At 31.0% G+C, this 22,022-nt stretch overlaps 1 protein-coding gene across 7 annotated transcripts in view; it reads right to left on the bottom strand.

The window, feature by feature from the left end:
• Positions 1 to 22,022, bottom strand: part of ctrip (E3 ubiquitin-protein ligase ctrip) — a 164,109-nt gene that overhangs the window by 55,989 nt on the left and 86,098 nt on the right. For all 7 annotated transcript variants that reach the window (XM_075380498.1, XM_075380496.1, XM_075380493.1 and 4 more), the window contains 5 exons: positions 17,430 to 17,603; positions 11,677 to 12,107; positions 6,343 to 6,493; positions 5,276 to 5,423; positions 1,283 to 1,489 (listed from right to left, as the gene is read on the bottom strand). In XM_075380498.1, coding sequence (XP_075236613.1) covers positions 1,283 to 1,489; positions 5,276 to 5,423; positions 6,343 to 6,493; positions 11,677 to 12,107; positions 17,430 to 17,603 — 1,111 coding nt within the window. The remainder of the gene's footprint in view (positions 1 to 1,282; positions 1,490 to 5,275; positions 5,424 to 6,342; positions 6,494 to 11,676; positions 12,108 to 17,429; positions 17,604 to 22,022) is intronic.

Raw genomic sequence — 22,022 nt, 5'->3', positions numbered from 1 at the left:
AGTAGACAAAACTGAACGTACAGTGAATGTACATATAGAAAATGTCCACAAGAAAAAAAAATACATCACTATACATAAAAAATTTTATACGTGTTCAATGTACAGTATACACTTGCACAGCATTTGATGATGAATTGATTGAAATCATAACATCAATGTCTAGGTGGGAAGTGATGCAATCTACAACTGATAAACAGATTAGTCATACAGAGTATAAAATAAAAAAAGGAAAATTATATTTTAATTCCTGCTATCGTTTTTCAGAACCGATTGAATAGTTTTTATAGGTAAATTCATTGTCCACATTTGTTATTTAGGTCAGTTACTGAGAAGTACTTTATCCATCAATACAACTATAAAACATCCAGGGAAGTGTCTGGTATTAAGAGGAGTCAATTACTGTGAAGCGTCCGTTAGGGAAGTTTCATTATATTTGAATTTATATTGTGACAATGATACAAACAATAAAGCAAATCTGTAGCAGAACGGTAGGTAGCCTTTCAGCCTTTTATCTAGTCCCAGGTTTGAATCGACATTAGTCAAGGAGAAAACTTCAAATATAGAAGGACAGATGTACCAGTAAGTTTTGTGGTTCTGGCTTGAAATTTTCAGGATGATCCAATGGTTCAAAGTTAATGAATAGGTTAAAGTGATAAATAATAAAATGCTAAGATATCTGATGTACGATGGTTAAAATAAATCTAATAAGTTTGATGGTAAAATGAAGAGAAAGTTAATGAAATTAATTTGTAAGATTAAATTGAATTCTACGAATTCAACTAAAGGGTGCATTTCATATTCGATAAACACAAAACTGTAAATTAATGAAAAAGATTTAAATTTTACAACTATGATTTCAGTATTATTTAATTCGTGGACTCAAAATGTCAGAAATACGATAATGCAATACTCATAATGTCAATAAATAGCAATACTTTTCGTCTAAATTAACTAGTGACGTGAAATTATTAAAAAAAAAAAAAAAAAAAAGGTAGATATAAACAGGAGCGACTGTCAGTCTCAATGTACAAAAGGATAAGCATATACATAAACAGTTAGATCAAATTACCATAGTTTACCACCATTACCAATAGTTATTTATAACTGCTTTTTAATTCCACTATCATGTGTATATTTTTGTCATCAGAATTCAATTAACAACCATAATTAAAAAAAAGTAAGATCTAAAAATACTAATTGGGATTATAGTCCAGTGCAAGGCCATTAAAAACAAACAGATAAAAAAAAGATGAGAGACATGAGAAAACTGAACATTACTTACAGACTGGAGAGAAGTGGTCATCGACTTCAAAAAAGCTGCTTTTATGTAAACTGCCATTTGATGAAGCCCCTCCCACGGGTGTGCTGCAACCAGATGGACCAGGCATACAATTTGTTAACACAGTTTCATTATTTGGTGGTACTTTAGGAGGTGATGCGCTTAATGGTACTGCAGGATCAGCCAGCTGTTTAACTTGATGCATGACACCTGTAAATAATATAAAAACCAACATATAATAAGTAGAAACAAAATGAGTGCAGTTCTAAAAGTAAGAGATGCCAGATCTTGGATAATATGGTAAAGTACTTTGAATCGCTAAAAGAATTTATTCTCCTTTTCCTCACTTTTTTTCTTCCTTAGATAGCCTGCCATCTTCTATCAGCAGGTACAGTGGTCACTTCTTTAGTGTAGCAAATCTCCAATCAAGATGCTGACACTTAGAAAGTTTATTCCTGGAATTCCCAGTAAGCCAAACTAGTAACCAAGGAGTCCACAGTCATGACTTCTTACTCATAAAATCTGAATCAAACATGTTAGCATTAACACAGAGACATAAAGCAACCCACCCATCTAGTAGTTCACGGAGACTAACTTAATGTAGATTATGAAGTTATTTGATTTCTGAATGTAAAACTAAAGACAGTAACAGAAATTAATGAAAAAGGAATCTATCAAACTCTTTGGCGAGAATACTTTCTCATAAAAAAAGTTACAATTTATGAAATGGAGGGCAGATATTACATTGCTTAAAGACGTATTCTTAAGGAGATTACAGTATTACTACCTACAGTATTACTGTGAAGAATCAAGACTCCTTCAACATCAATGCCATCCTCTACAATCTACCAATTTAGAAACATGAAGGAACATTTTTCAGTAAAAAATATTTTTATCTTATCAAATGGAAATTAAGATGATAAAAACAAGACAAACATGAATAAATACATTCATATATATATATATAAGGGAGGGCAAATCTATAAACCTATTGCGTTAAAAAATATGTAAGCTTTATTTTGATATATAACTACAAGTAACCGAAATTAAATTTCTGAATGTGAAATATATCTTACTTCTGAAATTCAATTTAGTGCTACCTCATAAAAAATACTTAACAAAGATTTCCCAACAAAAACTAAATATTGCTTATAAACATTTTCAAATAAAAAAGAGCTACTACGCTATTAGCTAGTTCAAACATGCTTTAAAATAGAAACTGGGCTGCTATAGAATTTTTATTATGTTGCATGGCCCCGAAGGCACTCCCATTGAAATATTCTGAATACTAACCACTGCAAGAACTGCTTTTTAAACTATTATTATTGGTTTGTACCAGTGTGGTTTATCTGATTTTGCATTTTAATTTCTTAAATTCATCACTAGGATGTGTTATAACCAATTAAAACAAATTGTAACAATCTGAAACTGAATTTACACTGTTATTTGTGTTTACGAAACAATATGTTATTCATTGTACAATGTTAACAAAAGAATAGAGGTTTTCACTAAATTCTTCTGACTCAAAAGGCATTCAATAATTAAAATTTAATGAAGAACAACACAGTTCTATTGTGAGCTGCACAAGAACAGGTAGGTCTAAAGATGCAGTAAAAGAGAAAAAGACATTGTTAAGTTTTACAGGCAGTGAATTAGTGTTCAAGAAAATTGCCAAGTAGACTTCTATTGACTGAACAAAGAATTTTACACAAAGAAAATTTCCAATGTACAAATCACAAGTATTGAACGATTTTATAAAAGATTCTGAGAAATGGAGTTTTTGGAATTGAGTTAATGAAATGAACCAGGTGATCTATTTGTGAATATATTTATTGTTTTTGAGTAATGAAAAAAAAACCTTTTCATTGTCAGATAAAAAAGCACAATAATATTTGTCTCAAAAATTCAATTAGACCAACTTTGTATGACAATCTGGGGTAAAATAACTACCCAAGGAAGCTACAACATGTTGGTATAGGGTCATAAGAGAACTATCTCTCCTTAGTGTTAGGTAGTAAAAAAAAAAAATACTGGTTTCTGTGCAGTCTCATAACTATCTATAAATTAACTTTGATTTTAAAACTTTATACTTTCAACATGACACAAACTATGCTACTGTAAGTAATGAGTACATTTAATTAAGTCTTTGGTGAAATGACTTAACAGTTTGATAAAAATGGATACTGTAAAAAATAAAGCATATTTCATTCGAAAAACTAACAATAAGAGTATCTAAAGAATATAATAGAGAGTATCTAATTACTTAGCTTCTGAAGAAACAAGAACTACAAATTGTAGACTTCATAAAACCATTGCCTCAATGTGCATAGTATCTAGTACATACATTAATGTGTAAAAGAAGAGGGAAGACATTTTGTTAGTCGATGTAAATTATACATTAACACCATCAATGGGTAGAACTTTAGTGCCATCTGGTAAATCAAAAATGTTGCATATTTTCACAAATTTTCTTAGAATTCAACTGATGCAGATTAGTGCTATGAATGCTTCATGTCAGACTAGTGCAATTTTGGCCGAGTAAGGCAGACAGACAAGAAGGTGCTTCTACATAGGTTAAGTGTAACTGAGTGACTAATCAGTAGTATTGACCATCAGTGCAAGTCACAATTTTTACTAATTTGTTGAATATAGATAAAACATACGATAAGAATTGATAAATATTTATTTGAAAAGTTTACCTTATGGCAGATAAAACATAGTATTTGGATATGATATATGAACAAAATTAGAAATGACAAAAAATAATATCCAGAGGAGCCATACTGAATAAAATAGATGACCACAAACTTGCCTTTAAAAATATTTAATCAGAAATGAGATCATATAATAAAAGATAGTCTAAAAAGTACTTAGCCTTTTGCAGATGGAATTCTGGCCTTTAGTGCCTAAGCATATTCTGCTTTGCCAGAATATGGCAAAAATCGAGGAAGACCAGAATGTAAGCAGTCATAACATCGCCAATGACCAAAACATCCATCACTAAACAGTTTTAAACCGTTTGGAGAAAGGTGGATAAAAAAGAAGCTTGATGTTCGAGTGCCACATGATCTGAGTCAGAAAAATATACTCTATCAAATTTCTATCTGTGAATCTCTAGTGAAATGTAATGAAATTGGGCCATTTCTGAAATAGCTGATTATAAGTGATGAAAAATGCATAACCTATGACAATAATGTACGAAAAAGATTATGGTTGAAGCTCCACAGTCTGTGGCAAAGCCCACACTGACACTCAGGAAGGTTATGCTCTGGTGTTTGGAAGGACACTGCCTATCACAAGCTGCTGCCGCCATGCCGAACGATTTACTCAGACCTGTACTATAGACAATTAGCACGACCACACCTAGCAATTCAAAGGAAATGGGTCGAACTGGTCAACAGAAAAGGTTTTGAATACCATGCTGACAATGCTGGACGACATACATATTTAATAACCCATCAGAAATTGAGAGAACTTGACTGGGAGGTTTCAATGCATACACCTTGTAACACAGACCTGGCACTATTAGACTATCATTTGTTTCAGGCTCTGTAAAACTCCCTGAATGGTGAAGCCTGTGAAAACCATGTGTCACAATTTTTTAACCAGAAACCACACAAGTTCTATAACGTCAGGATTATGGTGTTGCTGGAAAAATAGCAGGTGATAAAAAAAAATGTGCATATGTGATCTTATAATGTTATTTTCAAATTTTGGCCTCCAAAGGCTCAATACTTTTTAGACAACCTCCTATATTAAATAAAAATTTCACAGGAAATTTGTAGGTGTATTTAACATCACCTTAGCTATAATTTGTAAAAAAGTACAAATGACCAAATTCTAAAAATCTCTATTTTCAGAAATTAGAAAATGGTGTGTGTCACATACACAGATATACAGCAACTAATTATAACTTGTTTTTATTACGTTCAATTCCAATGTCTAGTAAGTTTAACTTTATAGTAATGTTAAGAACTCATTGTGGATAATACAAACCTTCTCTAGTAAAATGTACGGCAAACACATTAGGCAATTTCTGCATTAATATTTCAGCCATCTGTAATGCTCCTACAACAATTCTCAGCTCCTGTGATGCCATCATTCCAGCTAGATGACTAGATACTATCTGTGTTTTTAATACTTCCTAAAAAAAATTTATTTATAAATAAATAAAAAATTAAATAAATGAATCTATAATGAACAAATTTTTTTATAAAATCTGGAAATACAAAACTCAACAAACAAATGAATATAGAAGTACAAAAATTCAATCTAACTCAGGAAAGTTTTACAAACAGAGAAGAATTTAGAATTCTTGTACAATCAAATCATACCTGTGGAACAGAGAAAGCCCAGCGGTAAGAAGTGGACTGAAGAAGAAAAAATGTGAAATCAGAAAAGTTGAAGAAATTTTAAGAAAAAAGAAGTTAACAAGTTATATTTGCAAGAACCTATGATGGTCTATTCATGCAAATAACAAAACATTAATTAAACATATACAGTCAAATTTTCTATTCAATGTTTGTATATTTTAAATAGTAAGCTTTGGTTAAACAAGTATATTCATGGAAATGATGTTTTATATAGTGTAAACTACACACTCAAACTTTTCTAAACTTTTTATCAATAGTCATCTTTATGTTAGTTGTAAGTTTTTATGTGGTTAATTTTATGTAAAATTACTTTATGATTAATATCTTTGCACATGTAATCCTCCCATTTAATGGGGGTGATCTACAGGGAATGATGAGGTGAAAAGCAAAGAACTGTGAGTAGGTCTGCCACTTTTGCATATTGTATCATAGAGATATGGCAGAGATACAGACATACAAACACCCAAATGCTTTTTTTATATATAGCAATGTTTAAATATTTAAATTATTATAAATTAAATTCCTAATTTATAATCAGAATTCCAGACTGATGATAATCAAAAATTAAAAACACTCCTCAACTGACAAGTTCGTTCAATTATGCTCTCGTGACTGTTCGCTTTTTAATAATCACTAACAATTAATAAAATAAATGCAATACTTCAATCATAAAATAAAACAAAAATTTACCTGTAAAAGTTCAGGGGAAGCGTAATAAACCATACGTAGCAGTGCTCTCAAGCACTTACAGCGAACAGCTGGTCCAGCTGAACTACTATAAACTTCATATAAGATACTGAACAATGAACGAATAAATGATGCTGCAACATCATTTATTTCACTGCAAAAAAAAAATATTATAATTTTTAATGTTTATATATATATTAATATTAAACAATTCAGTAAGATTGCATTATACAGAATATGGCTAGGTACATCTGTAGCCACATAATTTTAAATTAAAATCAATTTTACTTAAAGTCTTAATCTATAAATAAACTCTGAAAATAGAAGATGCAAATGTTGCTATATGTATACAATAATATAAAGAGGAAGAGGGTTTTTGTTTGTTTGGGATAAACAAAAGAATATTCTATCAATCACAATCAAATTTTTACCTGCTTCTTGCCATAACTTAAAAGATTTTTAGATGTATTTCATCTTGCAAAAAAAAAAATTAATAAATATATGTACATATGTAGTAGTGGGGATTTGCCAGTTGAAGCACAAACTAATGAATTGAATTAATTAACTGTGAGCCTCCATCATTATGTGAGCTGGGTTTGAACTGAACGATTCAAATCAATTAATTAATATTACAAAAATAATAAAATTAAATTTACATTAAATAAAATAATATTAAATTAATTCTGTTTAATAATAATGGACTTTCTGTTAGGACTGCGTGTGAGACTAGACCAATCATCACAATCAACTGGTAACAAACAGGGTGCCCTGGGAGTGCTGTTTTGGGAGGTGTAATGGGGGTGTTTCTCATAATATCTCTGCAAACAATCGTCTGATTTTCAAAATTCAAATGAGGTACTTGTTAGTAGGTTGAAGGCTAACTTTTGAACACATCAGGTACACAATTGATCTAACTGATCATGGTTATTTGGAAGTGTGTGTGTGTGTGTGTGTGTGTATATAAAAAGTTTTTTCTGTTTGTTTCTTATCGGATCACATGAGATCCGACCAACCATTACGTTCAAATTTTCAGGATACATTCATGTTATCCCAGGAACGGTTTTAAGCCATCAACTGAGGCTCTAGTTCCCTTGAAGGTTAAGTAATTAAAAATATTCATTATTTCTTCATTCCCAAGAAGGGTGAAGTTGTGAATTAAAAAATATTAATTAAGGAAAAAATAATTAATTTTTACTTCATTATTGTACTTCTAACATCATGTCAGACATTTTATGTCATCAAAGGTGTGTGTACTTTAGTTACCATAGTTACAACTAGTTTGGTGAGAATGATTTTGAGGGAAAAACATGATAAAGGATGTTGAAGGGGACAGCCCTGGCTGGAGGACTGGTATGATGAGGTGTGTCGACTCTGATGATCAGCCGGGGGAGTCCTGGGGTCTGTAGGCTGGGTAATCAAAGACCAAGTCCCGGATGGTGGGTGAGGCCTGGAAACGACATAAATGGGTCCAGTTCCCCCTCCCTAGTAGTTAGAGGCAGGTGAGAAAACATACAGACAGAGTCCTGGTCCTTGGGATGATTTGAGGTAGGCGTTGATCACAAAAGATCCAGCCAGCGAGCTGAACTGGAGGCTCGTTTGAGTTTGAAGGATACTCCCCTTGGCTGACCTTTACTTCATTGTATGTCTGGCCCAAAGGAGTAGGAAAAAAGTTACAATTATTCTATCTTTTATAATTTACTTTCTTTTTCAGGTTTCTATAAAGCCTGAATACTATAATTATTATTCTCACAACCATGAGAACAATGTACAGTGCAAGGGTCCAGGGGGAGCAGCCGTCTAGGTAAATGGGAATGGTGACCGAAGCAAGCTCTGTGGGTGTCCAGTGCCGGTCCCCCTAGCAAATTGGAAATGGTGAGCAAAGCTAGCTCTGCGACCACAAGGTAGGCCCTTGGCTCCAGTTCACCTCGGCTGACCTGAGTCCCAAGAGTCCCGGTACTGGCTAGTACATTAAAAATTTTTATTTTGTCTTTTTTTTTTGTCTTCAGTCATTTGACTGGTTTGATGCAGCTCTCCAAGATTCCCTATCTAGTGCTAGTCGTTTCATTTCAGTATACCCTCTACATCCTACATCCCCAACAATTTGTTTTACATACTCCAAACGTGGCCTGCCTACACAATTTTTCCCTTCTACCTGTCCTTCCAATATTAAAGCGACTATTCCAGGATGCCTTAGTATGTGGCCTATAAGTCTGTCTCTTCTTTTAACTATATTTTTCCAAATGCTTCTTTCTTCATCTATTTGCCGCAATACCTCTTCATTTGTCACTTTATCCACCCATCTGATTTTTAACATTCTCCTATAGCACCACATTTCAAAAGCTTCTAATCTTTTCTTCTCAGATACTCCGATCGTCCAAGTTTCACTTCCATATAAAGCGACACTCCAAACATACACTTTCAAAAATCTTTTCCTGACATTTAAATTAATTTTTGATGTAAACAAATTATATTTCTTACTGAAGGCTCGTTTAGCTTGTGCTATTCGGCATTTTATATCGCTCCTGCTTCGTCCATCTTTAGTAATTTTACTTCCCAAATAACAAAATTCTTCTACCTCCATAATCTTTTCTCCTCCTATTTTCACATTCAGCGGTCCATCTTTGTTATTTCTACTACATTTCATTACTTTTGTTTTGGTCTTGTTTATTTTCATGCGATAGTTCTTGCGTAGCACTTCATCTATGCCATTCATTGTTTCTTCTAAATCCTTTTTACTCTCGGCTAGAATTACTATATCATCAGCAAATCGTAGCATCTTTATCTTTTCACCTTGTACTGTTACTCCGAATCGAAATTGTTCTTTAACATCATTAACTGCTAGTTCCATGTAAAGATTAAAAAGTAACGGAGATAGGGAACATCCTTGTCGGACTCCCTTTCTTATTAGGGCTTCTTTCTTATGTTCTTCAATTGTTATTGTTGCTGTTTGGTTCCTGTACATGTTAGCAATTGTTCTTCTATCTCTCTTAAAAATTTAAACCTTTAAAATACAAGGGTCATTCAATAATTAAACAAAAGAAATGCTTAAAGAAAGAAATGCTTAATGCAGGCAACTGTAACTTTTTTAAGTGTTAGTTGGCAACTTTATGAAGAATGTTGGTCAGCTGTTCCATTAATATTTATGTCAACATAACCTTTAAAGTCTTAGTTATGATGACGTGTCTGCTCGAAGAAAGCACTTTTGAAGAACAGCATTTTGTAATCAAATTTTTACTTTTGGAAAGTGTACACCATCAGAAATATTCTCTTGGATGAACAAACAATACGGCAGTAGTTCCATGAACAGTGAGAATTTTCTGCTGGGTGGAAAAGGGGCACTGCTTGGATGAGCACTGCTATGGATGTCCAATAAGTGTCAACCTCAGCGTTAAAATTTTTGTATTGATTCACTTATCCAAGAAGACAGACAACTTACTGAAAAATTTCAAGTAAGTGTTGGCACAACTCATTCCATCATTCAAAACAAACTGAACTACCATAAGGCTTGTGCAAGGTAGGTTCCCAGAGAGCTTACCATTCACTACAAAGCAGAGAGATTTTGCATTTGCACCAAACACAAAAATCATTTCAATAACGAAGGTGATGCATTTTTGAACAGGATTTTAACCTGTGATGAAACTTGCATACATTTGAGTCAGACTCCAAGCGTCAAAGCATGGGGTGGAACACCCTAAATCGCACGTCCATAAGAAATTCAAAACGCAACCATCTGGTAAAGTCATGTTAACCATCTTTTGGAGTGCTCACGGTCCCATTTTCTGTGATTATTTGGAGGAGCAATGCACTATCAACAGCCTATACTACTCAACCATGATTGAGAACGTCAATCCCATGTTGAAGTGGAAAGGCGTGCTTCTTCAAAGCAATGCTCGACCTCATATGGCACAACTGATGCTGGAAACTACTGGCAAAGTGGTTTGGGAACTCCTACCTCATCCTCCTTACAGTCCTGACCTTGCCCCTTTGTATTTTTATCTGTTTGGTCTGATGAAAGAAGCTTTGCGTGGCATAAGTTCAATGACAACAAAGAGGCAAAGAAAATAAGTACAAAACTGGCTTCAAGATAAAGGTAAACAATTCTCCACTGAAGTGATAAGAAGACTCGTAAAAAGATGGGACAAGTGCAAAGAAGTTGGTGGGGATTATGTGGAAAAGTAAACAAAAAACTGTATTTAATTAATAAACCATTTTTGCTGTACAGCTATTTATTTAATTATTGAATGACCCTCGTATTTTGAATAACATTATTTTTCATCTTTGTTATTTGTTTCTAGTGTAATTATTGACCCCCTATCAATATACATTTATTTTAGCAAGATTAAAAAAAAGCCCACTAACCAGATGATAAACACACATGTGAGTGCATGCACAAATATGCACACGCACAGTGACTTAACGTGTTTTTGTTATGTTCACTTCCATCCCCTGTAAATTTAACTTGTATAGAAATATTAAAATATTTTGACTAATTGTGCACATAACAAATACAAATTTTCTCTAGTAAAACATATGGCAAAACACATTAAGGAATTTCTGCACTAACATTTTGGCCAACTGTAATGCTCCAAGAACAATCCTCAGCTCCTGTGATATGCCATTATTCCAGCTAGATGACTAGATACTAGCAACTGTTTAATTTTGTGTTGTAACTTTTTCAGAATATACAATGATAAAAAAGTAGCAGCTTGCCTATAAAATTTAACTATACCCATAATTTAAAACTTAGAATACAAACTAATAACTGATTTCATTTTGTATTAAAGAATGTATTTTCAGTTGTAAAAGTGTATTTGTCAAATTTAAGAATAAATGAGTTACATTGTCCAGAATTTAGAAGAAACATAGTTAAATTATCACCATTTATTATAAATGTAATTGCACTTTTAAATGTAAATACACTGCTAATAACAGTGTAAACCAGCATGATAATTTTTCTTTTTTGCTTATTTAAACAATATACTTTTTTTAAGTCTGCTAGCAAATTTATATGTGTATTAATATATATAATAGCTCCCAATTAACATTACTACTTATTTACTACTAAAGTTTCCAAACTTCCTTCCATATTATTGAATGATGTATTTATTTTTTATGCAGTACTTGACAATATTAGAACTTTTTTTTTCATTTTTTACAAATCCTCAGATATAAAAAAAAGATCTGTTTTAATGACCTGCCGACTTTACTATATAAATGTATTTAACCTGACAGTTTACCTATGAATTCAATTCAGTAATATATTAATACGTATTCAGTTACAGTAGTTTCTTGAAATAATGAATTAACAGAGAATTTTTTAAAAATAACTACAATTACCTTTCAATAAGAGAGTTATTATTGCTGTTAGAATCTGCTGCATTACTGTTCTTAGATGGTGCTGTAGTATTAGGTGACGGTGGTGATACTCTACGTTGAACTGGTCTTGACGTGCCTGTATCTTCATTAATTTGTTGCATGGTATGAAAATCGACAGTATAAGTTCTATTTAATGTGCTTAAACTCATCTCATCTTCACCAGACGAATGAGCTGCTTCAATTATACGCGAATCAATTGCACTATAAGAATGCCACAAACCACGATCATCCTTCCATTGCCAACAAATTGTATCCGGTACAGAACCAGGGCAAGTACGTTCAAGTAAACCGTCCACAGCAAATATACCATCTTGTGGTAGACGTGGCATAAGTTCACCAATAAGAGATGTTATTTCATATAATTCTTGTGGACTACGAGGCACTAATTCAACCTATAAAATAAAAAAAAAAACATACACTTTATTACAACTGATTCAAAAGATGTTTTATCAGCATTTTAAAAGTAACTATTGTTACTTTATAGAAACAAACAGAACTGTAAATAGTTTGCATAGAAAACTAGTCACATGTATCGATTAGTTCCATATAATATTATTCACAATGTACTAGATAATTCCACAAAAACAGAGCATCCTTGCTTATGTTATATGCTCATTTTATAGGCTGTACAATCTGTGTGCCATTTGTTTACTTTATAACTTTTTTTTTATTTTACATCTTATAATACACTGTAATATAATATCTTTCTTGGCAAATAACTAACTGGTCATTCAGAATACAGAATAACTCCAAATTACATGGCATCATCTCCTCTCTTGGGAGTTGATTCTGTAGCCAAAAATGAGAAAAACAATTCACATAAACTTAACTCAGAAAACAGTTCGTTAAGAGATTTTCAGCTCGTGGAATATTTAGCCCTGCTTTCTGATCCCTCTGTAAAATTAAACCGTACTATTATTTTTGGGGTACAAATTGAGGAGTAAATTTGATGCTTCCTTACGGTTTTTGAACAAATTGAATAAAATTGGTACCAGACCTCTATCACAGTTAGAATATAAGAAAAACTGGGTAAAACACAAAAAGAGTTTGTTGGAAAATACACTTTATTTTAAGTTTGGAATAAAATATCTTTGTTAATTTATCAATAATAAACAAATAAAAATTTTAGTTAATTTTTTACAGAATTTAATCCTGAGAAAATCTATGCAAATGATACCTATTAAAATTGCACAGAAATTTGAGTTCAACTTCAATCAGAAACGAAACATGCAAACTGGATCAGAAAAGTGATGATTTTAAACAAAATAATTTACTTACAAATGTTACAAATTACAAAGATATATTTGAAAGACATCCTTCTAGAGTATATTAAAAATCTTTATATTTTCATAGGATGGCAGTAACAGCTGATCAACAATTAAGTTAAGTTTCTAGCATTTGAATATTCATTTGTCAAGTGTTTGCACTGTTATTGTTTGGTCAGTCATTCACAATGGGCGATACCACAAATTTGTTTTTATTTGGAGAATTGATGGACATGTATGGTAAAGTAAATAAAAATGGATTGGCTGTTGTGCATGAATACCGGGAAAATTATTCACATCGAAGAGTACCAAATCATAAAATATTAGACTTTGGAGAGGTGAGTTTGAGAAACAGGTATGTTTAAACCACAACAATTCAATGCTGGTCGTGAATGTTTTGTGAGAAATGCCACTGCTGAAGAAGCAATATTGAATGTGGTAAAAGCGTTTCACACCTCAAGCACCAGAAAGTTGTCACATCGCTTTCTGTTTTGTAATTAAGTGTGTGGCGAACATTACAGGAGCAACAATTATACCCATTCCAAACAACATATACAAGAGTTGATTTTGATAAACGGATGAAATTCTATTAATGGTTATTAGAAAATGTGAATATCATCCCAATTTCCTAAATAATATAATAATTACCGATCAATCCTGTTTTACAAGAAATAGCATTGTAAATGATCGAAACACTCACACTTGGGCAGAAGAAAATCACCATGAGACTGCTACAAGTCATTTCCAATGCACTTTTTCGTTTAATATGTGGTGATTATCTCATAAGCCTGTTTTTTTTTATCGCAAAGGTTTTATGGAAGTTACTTGCATTTTTTGCAAACAAATCTGATTGAGCTCATGGAAGATATTCCATTTGTAGGTAAGAGTGAAGATGTGGTTTTTCAAGGATGGCACACCTGCTTACTACTGTCATGATACAATGAATCATTTACATAACACATCATCAAGCAATGGATTGCTTGAAACGGACAGTAAAATAACCACCTTAATCCCTCTCAAACTCATGCCAGCAAACGTTATTCCTTTGGGGGTTGAATGAAGTCATCAGTCTATTCCAATCATGTTGGCACACAAGAAGAATTGAGACATCACATAATAGAAACTGGTGCAACTATTAAGAATAATTATGATGCTATTAAACATTCCCAACTAGCATTAGCTGAGCTGAGTTATAGGATTTTGCTGATTTGAGTTATAGGAGCTGAGTACTAGGATTTGCTGAGCTGAGTTATGCACAAACATATGGCGCCACCATTGAGCAACTATTTTTGAAGAAGTGTTTGGAGCTTTATCAAATAACCATTTTGATATTTAATAACTTTTAGAAAAACTAAAAAGGATGTGATTTTTATTATTTTAAATCTACTTTTTATTCATTTATTTCTGTTATTATAAGTTTTCTATTTGTTTTCATTTACATTATTTTGTTCTAACAATGATGAATGTTCTATTTAAAATCTTACCACTTTTCCGATCCAATTTACATTTTGTTTCTAATTAAAGTTATTTACATCAATTTTCTCAGAATTAAATTCTGTTCAAAACTGACTAGAAATTTTTATTTGTTTATTGGTAAATTAACAAAGTTACTTCATTTCAAACCTAAAAAAATGGATTTTCTGGCAAAACTTTTTCGTGTTTACCCCGTTTTTCTTAAAACCTAACTGAGATAGAGGTCTGGAACCACTTTTATTCAATTTCTTATATAAAAAACCACAAAGAGGCACCAAATTTACCCACTGATTTATTCTCCAAGAATTGTAATACAGTTGAATTTCACAGAGGGATCAGAAATCAAGGCTAAATGTTTCACGAAGTAAAACTTGCTAAGTAACTGTTTTCTGACTTATGTTTATATGAACTTTTTTCTTATTTTTGGAATAATCTCCTGAGATTCCCGTGCAATTTGGAATCGCCTGTATATAAAAAAATCTTAAATGTAAAGGCTAAATTTTATGCTGATATTTTGACCACAATCACATATTGCTTGCTTTCATTACAAAGTTTTATATTTTATAGAAAGACTTGTATGTTATAAGTTTTGTATGTATCATTCAAGGTTAATAAATTTGCTTTGACAAATTTTCTATCTAGTTATCCACTAACATTTTGTTAAAAATAATTTTCAACAATGAGAGGTTGTAATAAATCGGAAAAATCCACTGATTGAAATTCCAACAAAAAAAAAGATGACACTGAACAATAATCTACTTGAATTATTTTGTGCAAGAAATTTTAAATTGGTCCTCTGTAAGGGTCTGGATCATGCTGATCTGTGAACTCACTGAATGTCGTGGTGGATTAATATAAAAAAATACTAATTTTCACTGTTATGAAAAAGTATACTTTTTAATTGTTGAAAGTCTGAACATATTTGTTTAAATGAATGACAAAACTTGTAAACACCAGTAAAATAATTATGTGGTTTTTTTTTGGGGGGGGGGGAATGAATGTTTAATGTATTTCAAATTTACAAACTAAAAACAGACAATAGAAATAATAATAACAAAAGTAAAAAAATATTTTTAAAAAAATACAGAACATTATCTGTTACTAATTAGTCTTAGGATTCTAAGTAAATTGAAAAACAAAACTATGCACTACAACCGTGGAGAGATTTTTTAATTTAAAACAGAATTTAAAATGTTAAACAATCATCACTCATTGCAGAAAAAATGAAAATTGTTATAAATTAATTTATACATTTAATAGTTTTTCTGCATAGTCTACCAATTATTTAAGAATTGAAAAAGCCATCCAGATTGGATTTTAAGTAAAACGTTTTTTTACAATTTCAAGTGTAAAAAAAGTTAAAAAAAGAATCTAAGATAGAGAGAGAAAGGGGAGGTAGAAAGAAAGAAAGAGAGTGAAAATAGCAGAACTATCTCTCTCTTCAAATCAACCAACAAATTAAAAATATTGTTTCCAAATGGACATAATTTTTAACTGAAAAGACATGGAATAATATCTGAAAAACTGTGTATGAGGTATGTTCAAAAAATGTGAATTTTTGTTTTTTGGGGAGAATTTTATTTATTCGTCTACATTAATGTTATTCCATTCAAAATCGTCCCCATTAGATATTATACACTTATGTCAGTGCTTTTTCCAATCCCTATAACAGTTTTGGAACTCGATTTTTGGAATAGTGTTTAGCTCTTTCAGCTATTCAATTTTTAATCTCATCTATGCTTGTGAAACAATGGCCCTTTAAAATTATCTTATTTTTGGGAATAGAAAAAAGTCACATGGAGCCATGTCTAGCGAATATGGCAGCTGGAGTATTACTACAGTGTTGTTTTTGGCTAAAATTGATGAACAAGCAATGAAGTGTGAGCAGGCACATTATCGTGGTGCAAAACCCATGAATTGTTTCACCACAAATCTGGACAGATTGCTTCAAGCAAACAGCGTTGAACTTGTAGGTAATACTCCTTATTGATCGTTTGACCTTTTGGCAAGAACTCATGATGCACTATGCTGTTAAAATTGAAGAACATAGTGAGCATAACCTTCACATTCGACCATATTTGTTGAGCATTTTTCGGTCTTGGTGACTCCACTGGGACAATTGCGCTTTAGTTTTGACATATTATCCATAAACCCATGTTTCATCACCTGTTATGACACATTTCAGTAGTTCTGCATCCTTGTTGACTTCATTTAGTGACTCCATGTTCCATTCGCCACTGTTTTTGTTCCAAATTGTTGAATTTGGAACAAATTTTGCTGTCACACATTTCATACACAAAACAACTGAAAAACTTTCATGGCATAAGCCAACTGATATCCCAACATCATTAGCAACTTCTCTGATTGTGATTCAGCAATCATTCATAATCATTTCTTTCACTTATTCCACATTTTCATCGGTTGTTAATGTGCTGGGGTGTCTGGGGCGCTCATCATCTTCAATGTCTTCACGATCTTCTTGGAAACGCTTATGCCACTCGTAAACCCTTGCTTTACTGATAGCAGTCGCCAAAAGTAATATTTAAAATACTTAAAACATTGCTACACTTTATTCCATTCTTATAGCAAATTTAATACAAATTTTCTGATCCATTATCAATACAAATAAAAAATCACCGATCTTACCAAAACACATGTTATCCTTTTGACAGCTGAAAACAGACTAAAAATCCAATATGGCTAAAAATGTAGATACTTTTCAGATATTTTCCCAATATAACAAAGAAAAAAATCCCAAGAATCGGACTAATACAACTCGCAAAATTTGAAAATTCTCTTTACTTTTTTAACAAACCTCGTATATAATGCACATTTATTTTATTACATGTGAGGATAACAACAATATATACATCACAGTTTTAAAATTACCAACTTATGAATTATATATACCTGTATATATGTGTGTAACATTTGCTTATTAATTTTATTTAAATTTCATAATAAAATAAAACTTACCTCATCACCAACTGCATCACCAGTGAGGCCTGTTAATAAGTAACTTAAAGTTTCAGCAATGTTCTGCTTTAATAATGACATGGATAGATCAGGGCAGTTGGCACACATCACAGATAACATTCTCAAAACAGTAATAAATGTACCAGTACTAATAACAGGAGGTGATACTACCAACTGTAAAAAGAAATAAAAAATTACTAAAATCAATAAACATGAAATAATGATGTGATAGCTCCTGGACTTATTCTTGCAAGGTTACTTCAGAAAAGCAGATGCCATGTCAACAAATCTCAAATAATTCAAAGATTTAAACAAAACATTCATGTTGAGTATAACAAATTTGGAGAAAGAAATTTTGCATTTATAAGTGGGAAATTCTTTAGAAAAAACTAATATCTTCAGTAAGAGAATGAGAGGGTTCTATTTGAAGAATCTAATTCTTCACTCAAAGCTAAAAAAAACTCTCAATATATTTTTTTATATTTTCTAAATAAACACATTTTTTTTAAAGATAAAGTTACATTATACCTATTTTCAATTAAAAAAAAAAATCTTTGGAGTGAATAAGAACTTCAAATATTCTACAATTAGTACTGCCAGTACAAAATGTTAATATTGTCACTTAAGACTACCCCTAAGCCATAAAAAGATTGTTTTATAAACAATTTTCTTTTCCACATTAAAATGATTCATCCAAGACAGAAACAGAATGGTAGAAGTATTATTTCATATAAATAATTAACAATAAAATAAAAATAATTTTTAATGACCAATAAGTGAAATACTTTTGTAGTGGCTTCTTTTAAATGAAATAACCTAAGACAAATAATAGATGTTTAACAATAATACATATTAATCTAAATATAACAAGCCTAATTTGAATTAAAAATTAACTTACAAATAAAATATCATTCTAGAAGTAACTGCACTAAAAATTTTTTTAATAACACTTTTTTTCAATTTTTTAAAATCTAACTTTTAGAAGTCAAGAGCTAAATTAAAAACTGTAATGTAACTATGTTTATTTGGATCTTATTAATCTGGTTATACGAAGAAAAAACTATTTAATTGTCTACTCACATTATCAAGCAATTGAAAATAACATTTTTTTTCACTTAATACCTCCTCTTAAGCTAGAACATCTCATTGATTAATATAAACCAATAAAATCAACATTTTAGACAATCTATCCACGGCCAAGGTGCATTGATATGTCTTTTAAATGTAGGCAAAATATATTAAGCACAGCAGTTTATTTTATATCAATTACTGGGATAATAGTAACCACACATGGGTCTGTTCAGAAAATAATTGAACTTATTTTTTTAAAGATTATTGGTCCTTCTCCCTTTCTCTATTCACAAACTCTTCTCAGTGGTGTTTCTACTTCGCAAAAGCAGTCCTGGATAGTTTAATTTGAAATGACCTTTAAAGTACATGACAAATTTGCTTTAATGTTTATCAACAGTCTCAAAACAGCATCCTTCCATCACAGATTTTAATTTTGGATATCAGAAAAAATCACAAGGGACCAGGTCTGGTGAATAGGAAGGCTGAAGGAGGACAGTCATCTGATTTTTTGCACAAAACCGATTTAAAAAAGCTGAGTGTGCGGGCAACATCGTTGTGGTGAAGGAACCATGAGTTGTCTCACCACAACTCTGGTCTCGTTTTGCGCATTTTTTTATGTAACCATTGTAAAACGCCTTGATAGTATGCATGATTCACCGTTTCACCTTGAGGCAAGAATTCAACATGCACAATTCCATTAAAATTGAAAAAAAAAGACAGCATCACTTTAAACATTGAATCAAGATTGATGTGTTTTTTGGGGCATGAAGATCCTTTGTCGATCCATTGTGATGAATGAACTTTTGTCTTGATGTCGTAGCTGTAAACCCAGCTTTTGTCTCCTGTAATGATCCTTTGCATGAATGTTTCATCATCATCGGCTTGTTCAAGTTGCCAACGAACATCCATTCAATGTTCTTTCTGTTATTCAGTCATCAAACAAGGAACAAATTTTGCCACAACTTAGATGCATGTTCAATTTTTCAGTCAAAATGCCATGGCATGATCCAATCAAGATATTAATCTCTTCTGAAAGTTCTCTGATGTCAATCGGCAATTTTTATGCATCAGATCATTGATTTTCTGAACACAGGTGTCATCAGTTGAAATAAAAGACCTTCCTGATTGAAGGCAATCTTTAATTCACTGACAACTATTAAATCATAAGAACCATTTGTATAATTGCGTACAACCTAGAGCATCATCTGTGTAAGCTTGTTTTGAAAGTCGAAATGTTTCTGTGAAAGTTTTTCCAAGTTTCACGCAAAATTTTGTGCTAAATTGCTGCTCCTGAAAATCGCACATTACAAAAATTGCTACAAACCTTAAACATGTTGCACTCAAATAACAATAACATGAAAACTAAACAAGATATCAACAATCCAAGAATATGTAGTTACACAGGAGGTTATGCAAAACACAATGCTGTCAAATGCACATCAAATGCAAGTAAATAGGTTCTGTTATTTTCCGAACAGATCTCATATGTATGGTTTTAATATTTTTATCTCTTAAAATATTTACATTATGATAAAGCAGGGATACCTGTGAAAATATTAAACAAATAAAAACCAAAACAAGAAGTGAAAAAAATTAACCTACAATTATTTTCTACTGCTAGGGCACAATAATAATTAACATAGTTGAAAAATTTGTTGATTAATGTACGAGGCTGATTAAAAACTAAAAAAAAGAAATACCTAAAAACTATTTAAACATAAAGTTTAACAAAATTTGCTTAATAACACTTCAATTAATTTAAAATTAAAATAAATCTACAATTAATAAATTTTGTTAGGTAAACTATAATAAATAAATATACATTTAATAATAAATTATGTTATAATAATTTAAAAAAATGCTAAAAATGTTACCTTTAAATTTAAACAACCCTAAAAATTGTATAATAAAAAATCATTTTTTTTTAAATAAAAATAATTACTGGAAAAATTACAAACTCAAATTAACTAATATTTTAGAATAATTAGAAATTTAGAAGGAAAAAATAGAAAATTAAAAAATATTAAAAGATAAAGATAAAGTAAAATTCTGGTAAAAACCTAACCTTCAAATCTAATGAATAATCTAATGAATGAAAACAACACTTTCAACTATTGTAATTGATAATAAAATTTAAAAGATTTACAAAAATAGCAATCCATCAAGCTCCCACATTCTGTGTGCTTTTAGAAATTCATAAAGAACATAACACATCTGAGAAAATTCTCAGCAAAAATACACATCTATTTTTGTTTATGAAGTAAAATTATTTATACTTTCTAAAAGTCACAATTATTAGTCATGCAATTGTAATTACTATTTATTTATAAAGGTGGGCTCACCTTGAAGTAGCGTAACGTCTATTAATGTACTTTTATTGGAAGATAATCTAGTTACAATATTTTTACTTCCCATGAAATAAAATTATGTATTAGTTATATTGATGACATTTTGATAACACAGAGTAAACAATCAAAAACGTAATATACTATTTAAAAAACTGAAATAGTCTTTTTTTTTTATAAAAATACACTCTACACAAAATTAGATGAAAGACGAATGAAAAGTTCAAATTAATAAAATACAAAGCAACTAAACACTGTTGTAATGTAAATTAATTAATAATAAATGTCAATTAAAACATAATACTAAGATCAATAAATTTACATCACTAAGAAATGAAAAATAATTTTATATTCCTTTATATTATAAGACAAACATATATATTTTTAAAAAACTAAATAAAATAATTGATAATTTCTCTTGATCAGAATATTTGCAATAAAACAGGTCTATAGACTACAGAACTGTAAAAAACAAATTTTACAGAGATAACAAATAGAAATTTTTACAAAACACTCGGGGATATTTTCAAAGTATATTAAATTAAAAAAATGCAGATGTTTATCAATTTTACTAAGGAAAGAAGTTTATTCATAATTAGATTCAAATGCACAACTTTCTGCATGTGTAAGTGCTTACAAATCAAATGTCCTGCTATATGCTTATTAGGCATTAGGAAAAAATTTAAATACCTTACTCTTGATAAAACACACTAATTATATAACAAACATTAAACAAGTGCGATCTCATTACACTCCTACTTAATGACGTTTCTTTTCAGTCAATGAAACTGTTATAGGTTCTAGCCAACTGTGAGGCATATGGCATGAATTTTACTTCCTTGTACGAAGTAAAGAGAAGTATTGTAATTATGAAAAAGTTTTGTTTTCATTTTCAATGGAAATATCCATTTTGACTAGTTTCGACGTGACATCTGTACGTACATGTGTATCTCACATAACTCAAAAACAATTCGCCATAGAATGTTGAAATTTTGTATTTAGAGCTGTTTTTAACATTTAGTTGTGGACCTCCCCTTCTGACTGCAAACGACTGGGCCAAAAATGTGTATACAATCAGACCTTTAAATTTAAAATTTTAATTTAATAATATGTATTCAGATTGCAATATAAAAACAATTATTTAAATATTTACCAAGAGATTATAATAGAAGCAGAG

This window comes from Lycorma delicatula, chromosome 12 (genome assembly GCF_047948215.1).
Source record: "Lycorma delicatula isolate Av1 chromosome 12, ASM4794821v1, whole genome shotgun sequence".
In the NCBI taxonomy this organism is placed as follows: Eukaryota; Metazoa; Arthropoda; class Insecta; order Hemiptera; family Fulgoridae; genus Lycorma; species Lycorma delicatula.
This window is presented reverse-complemented; position numbering and strand designations above follow the sequence as displayed.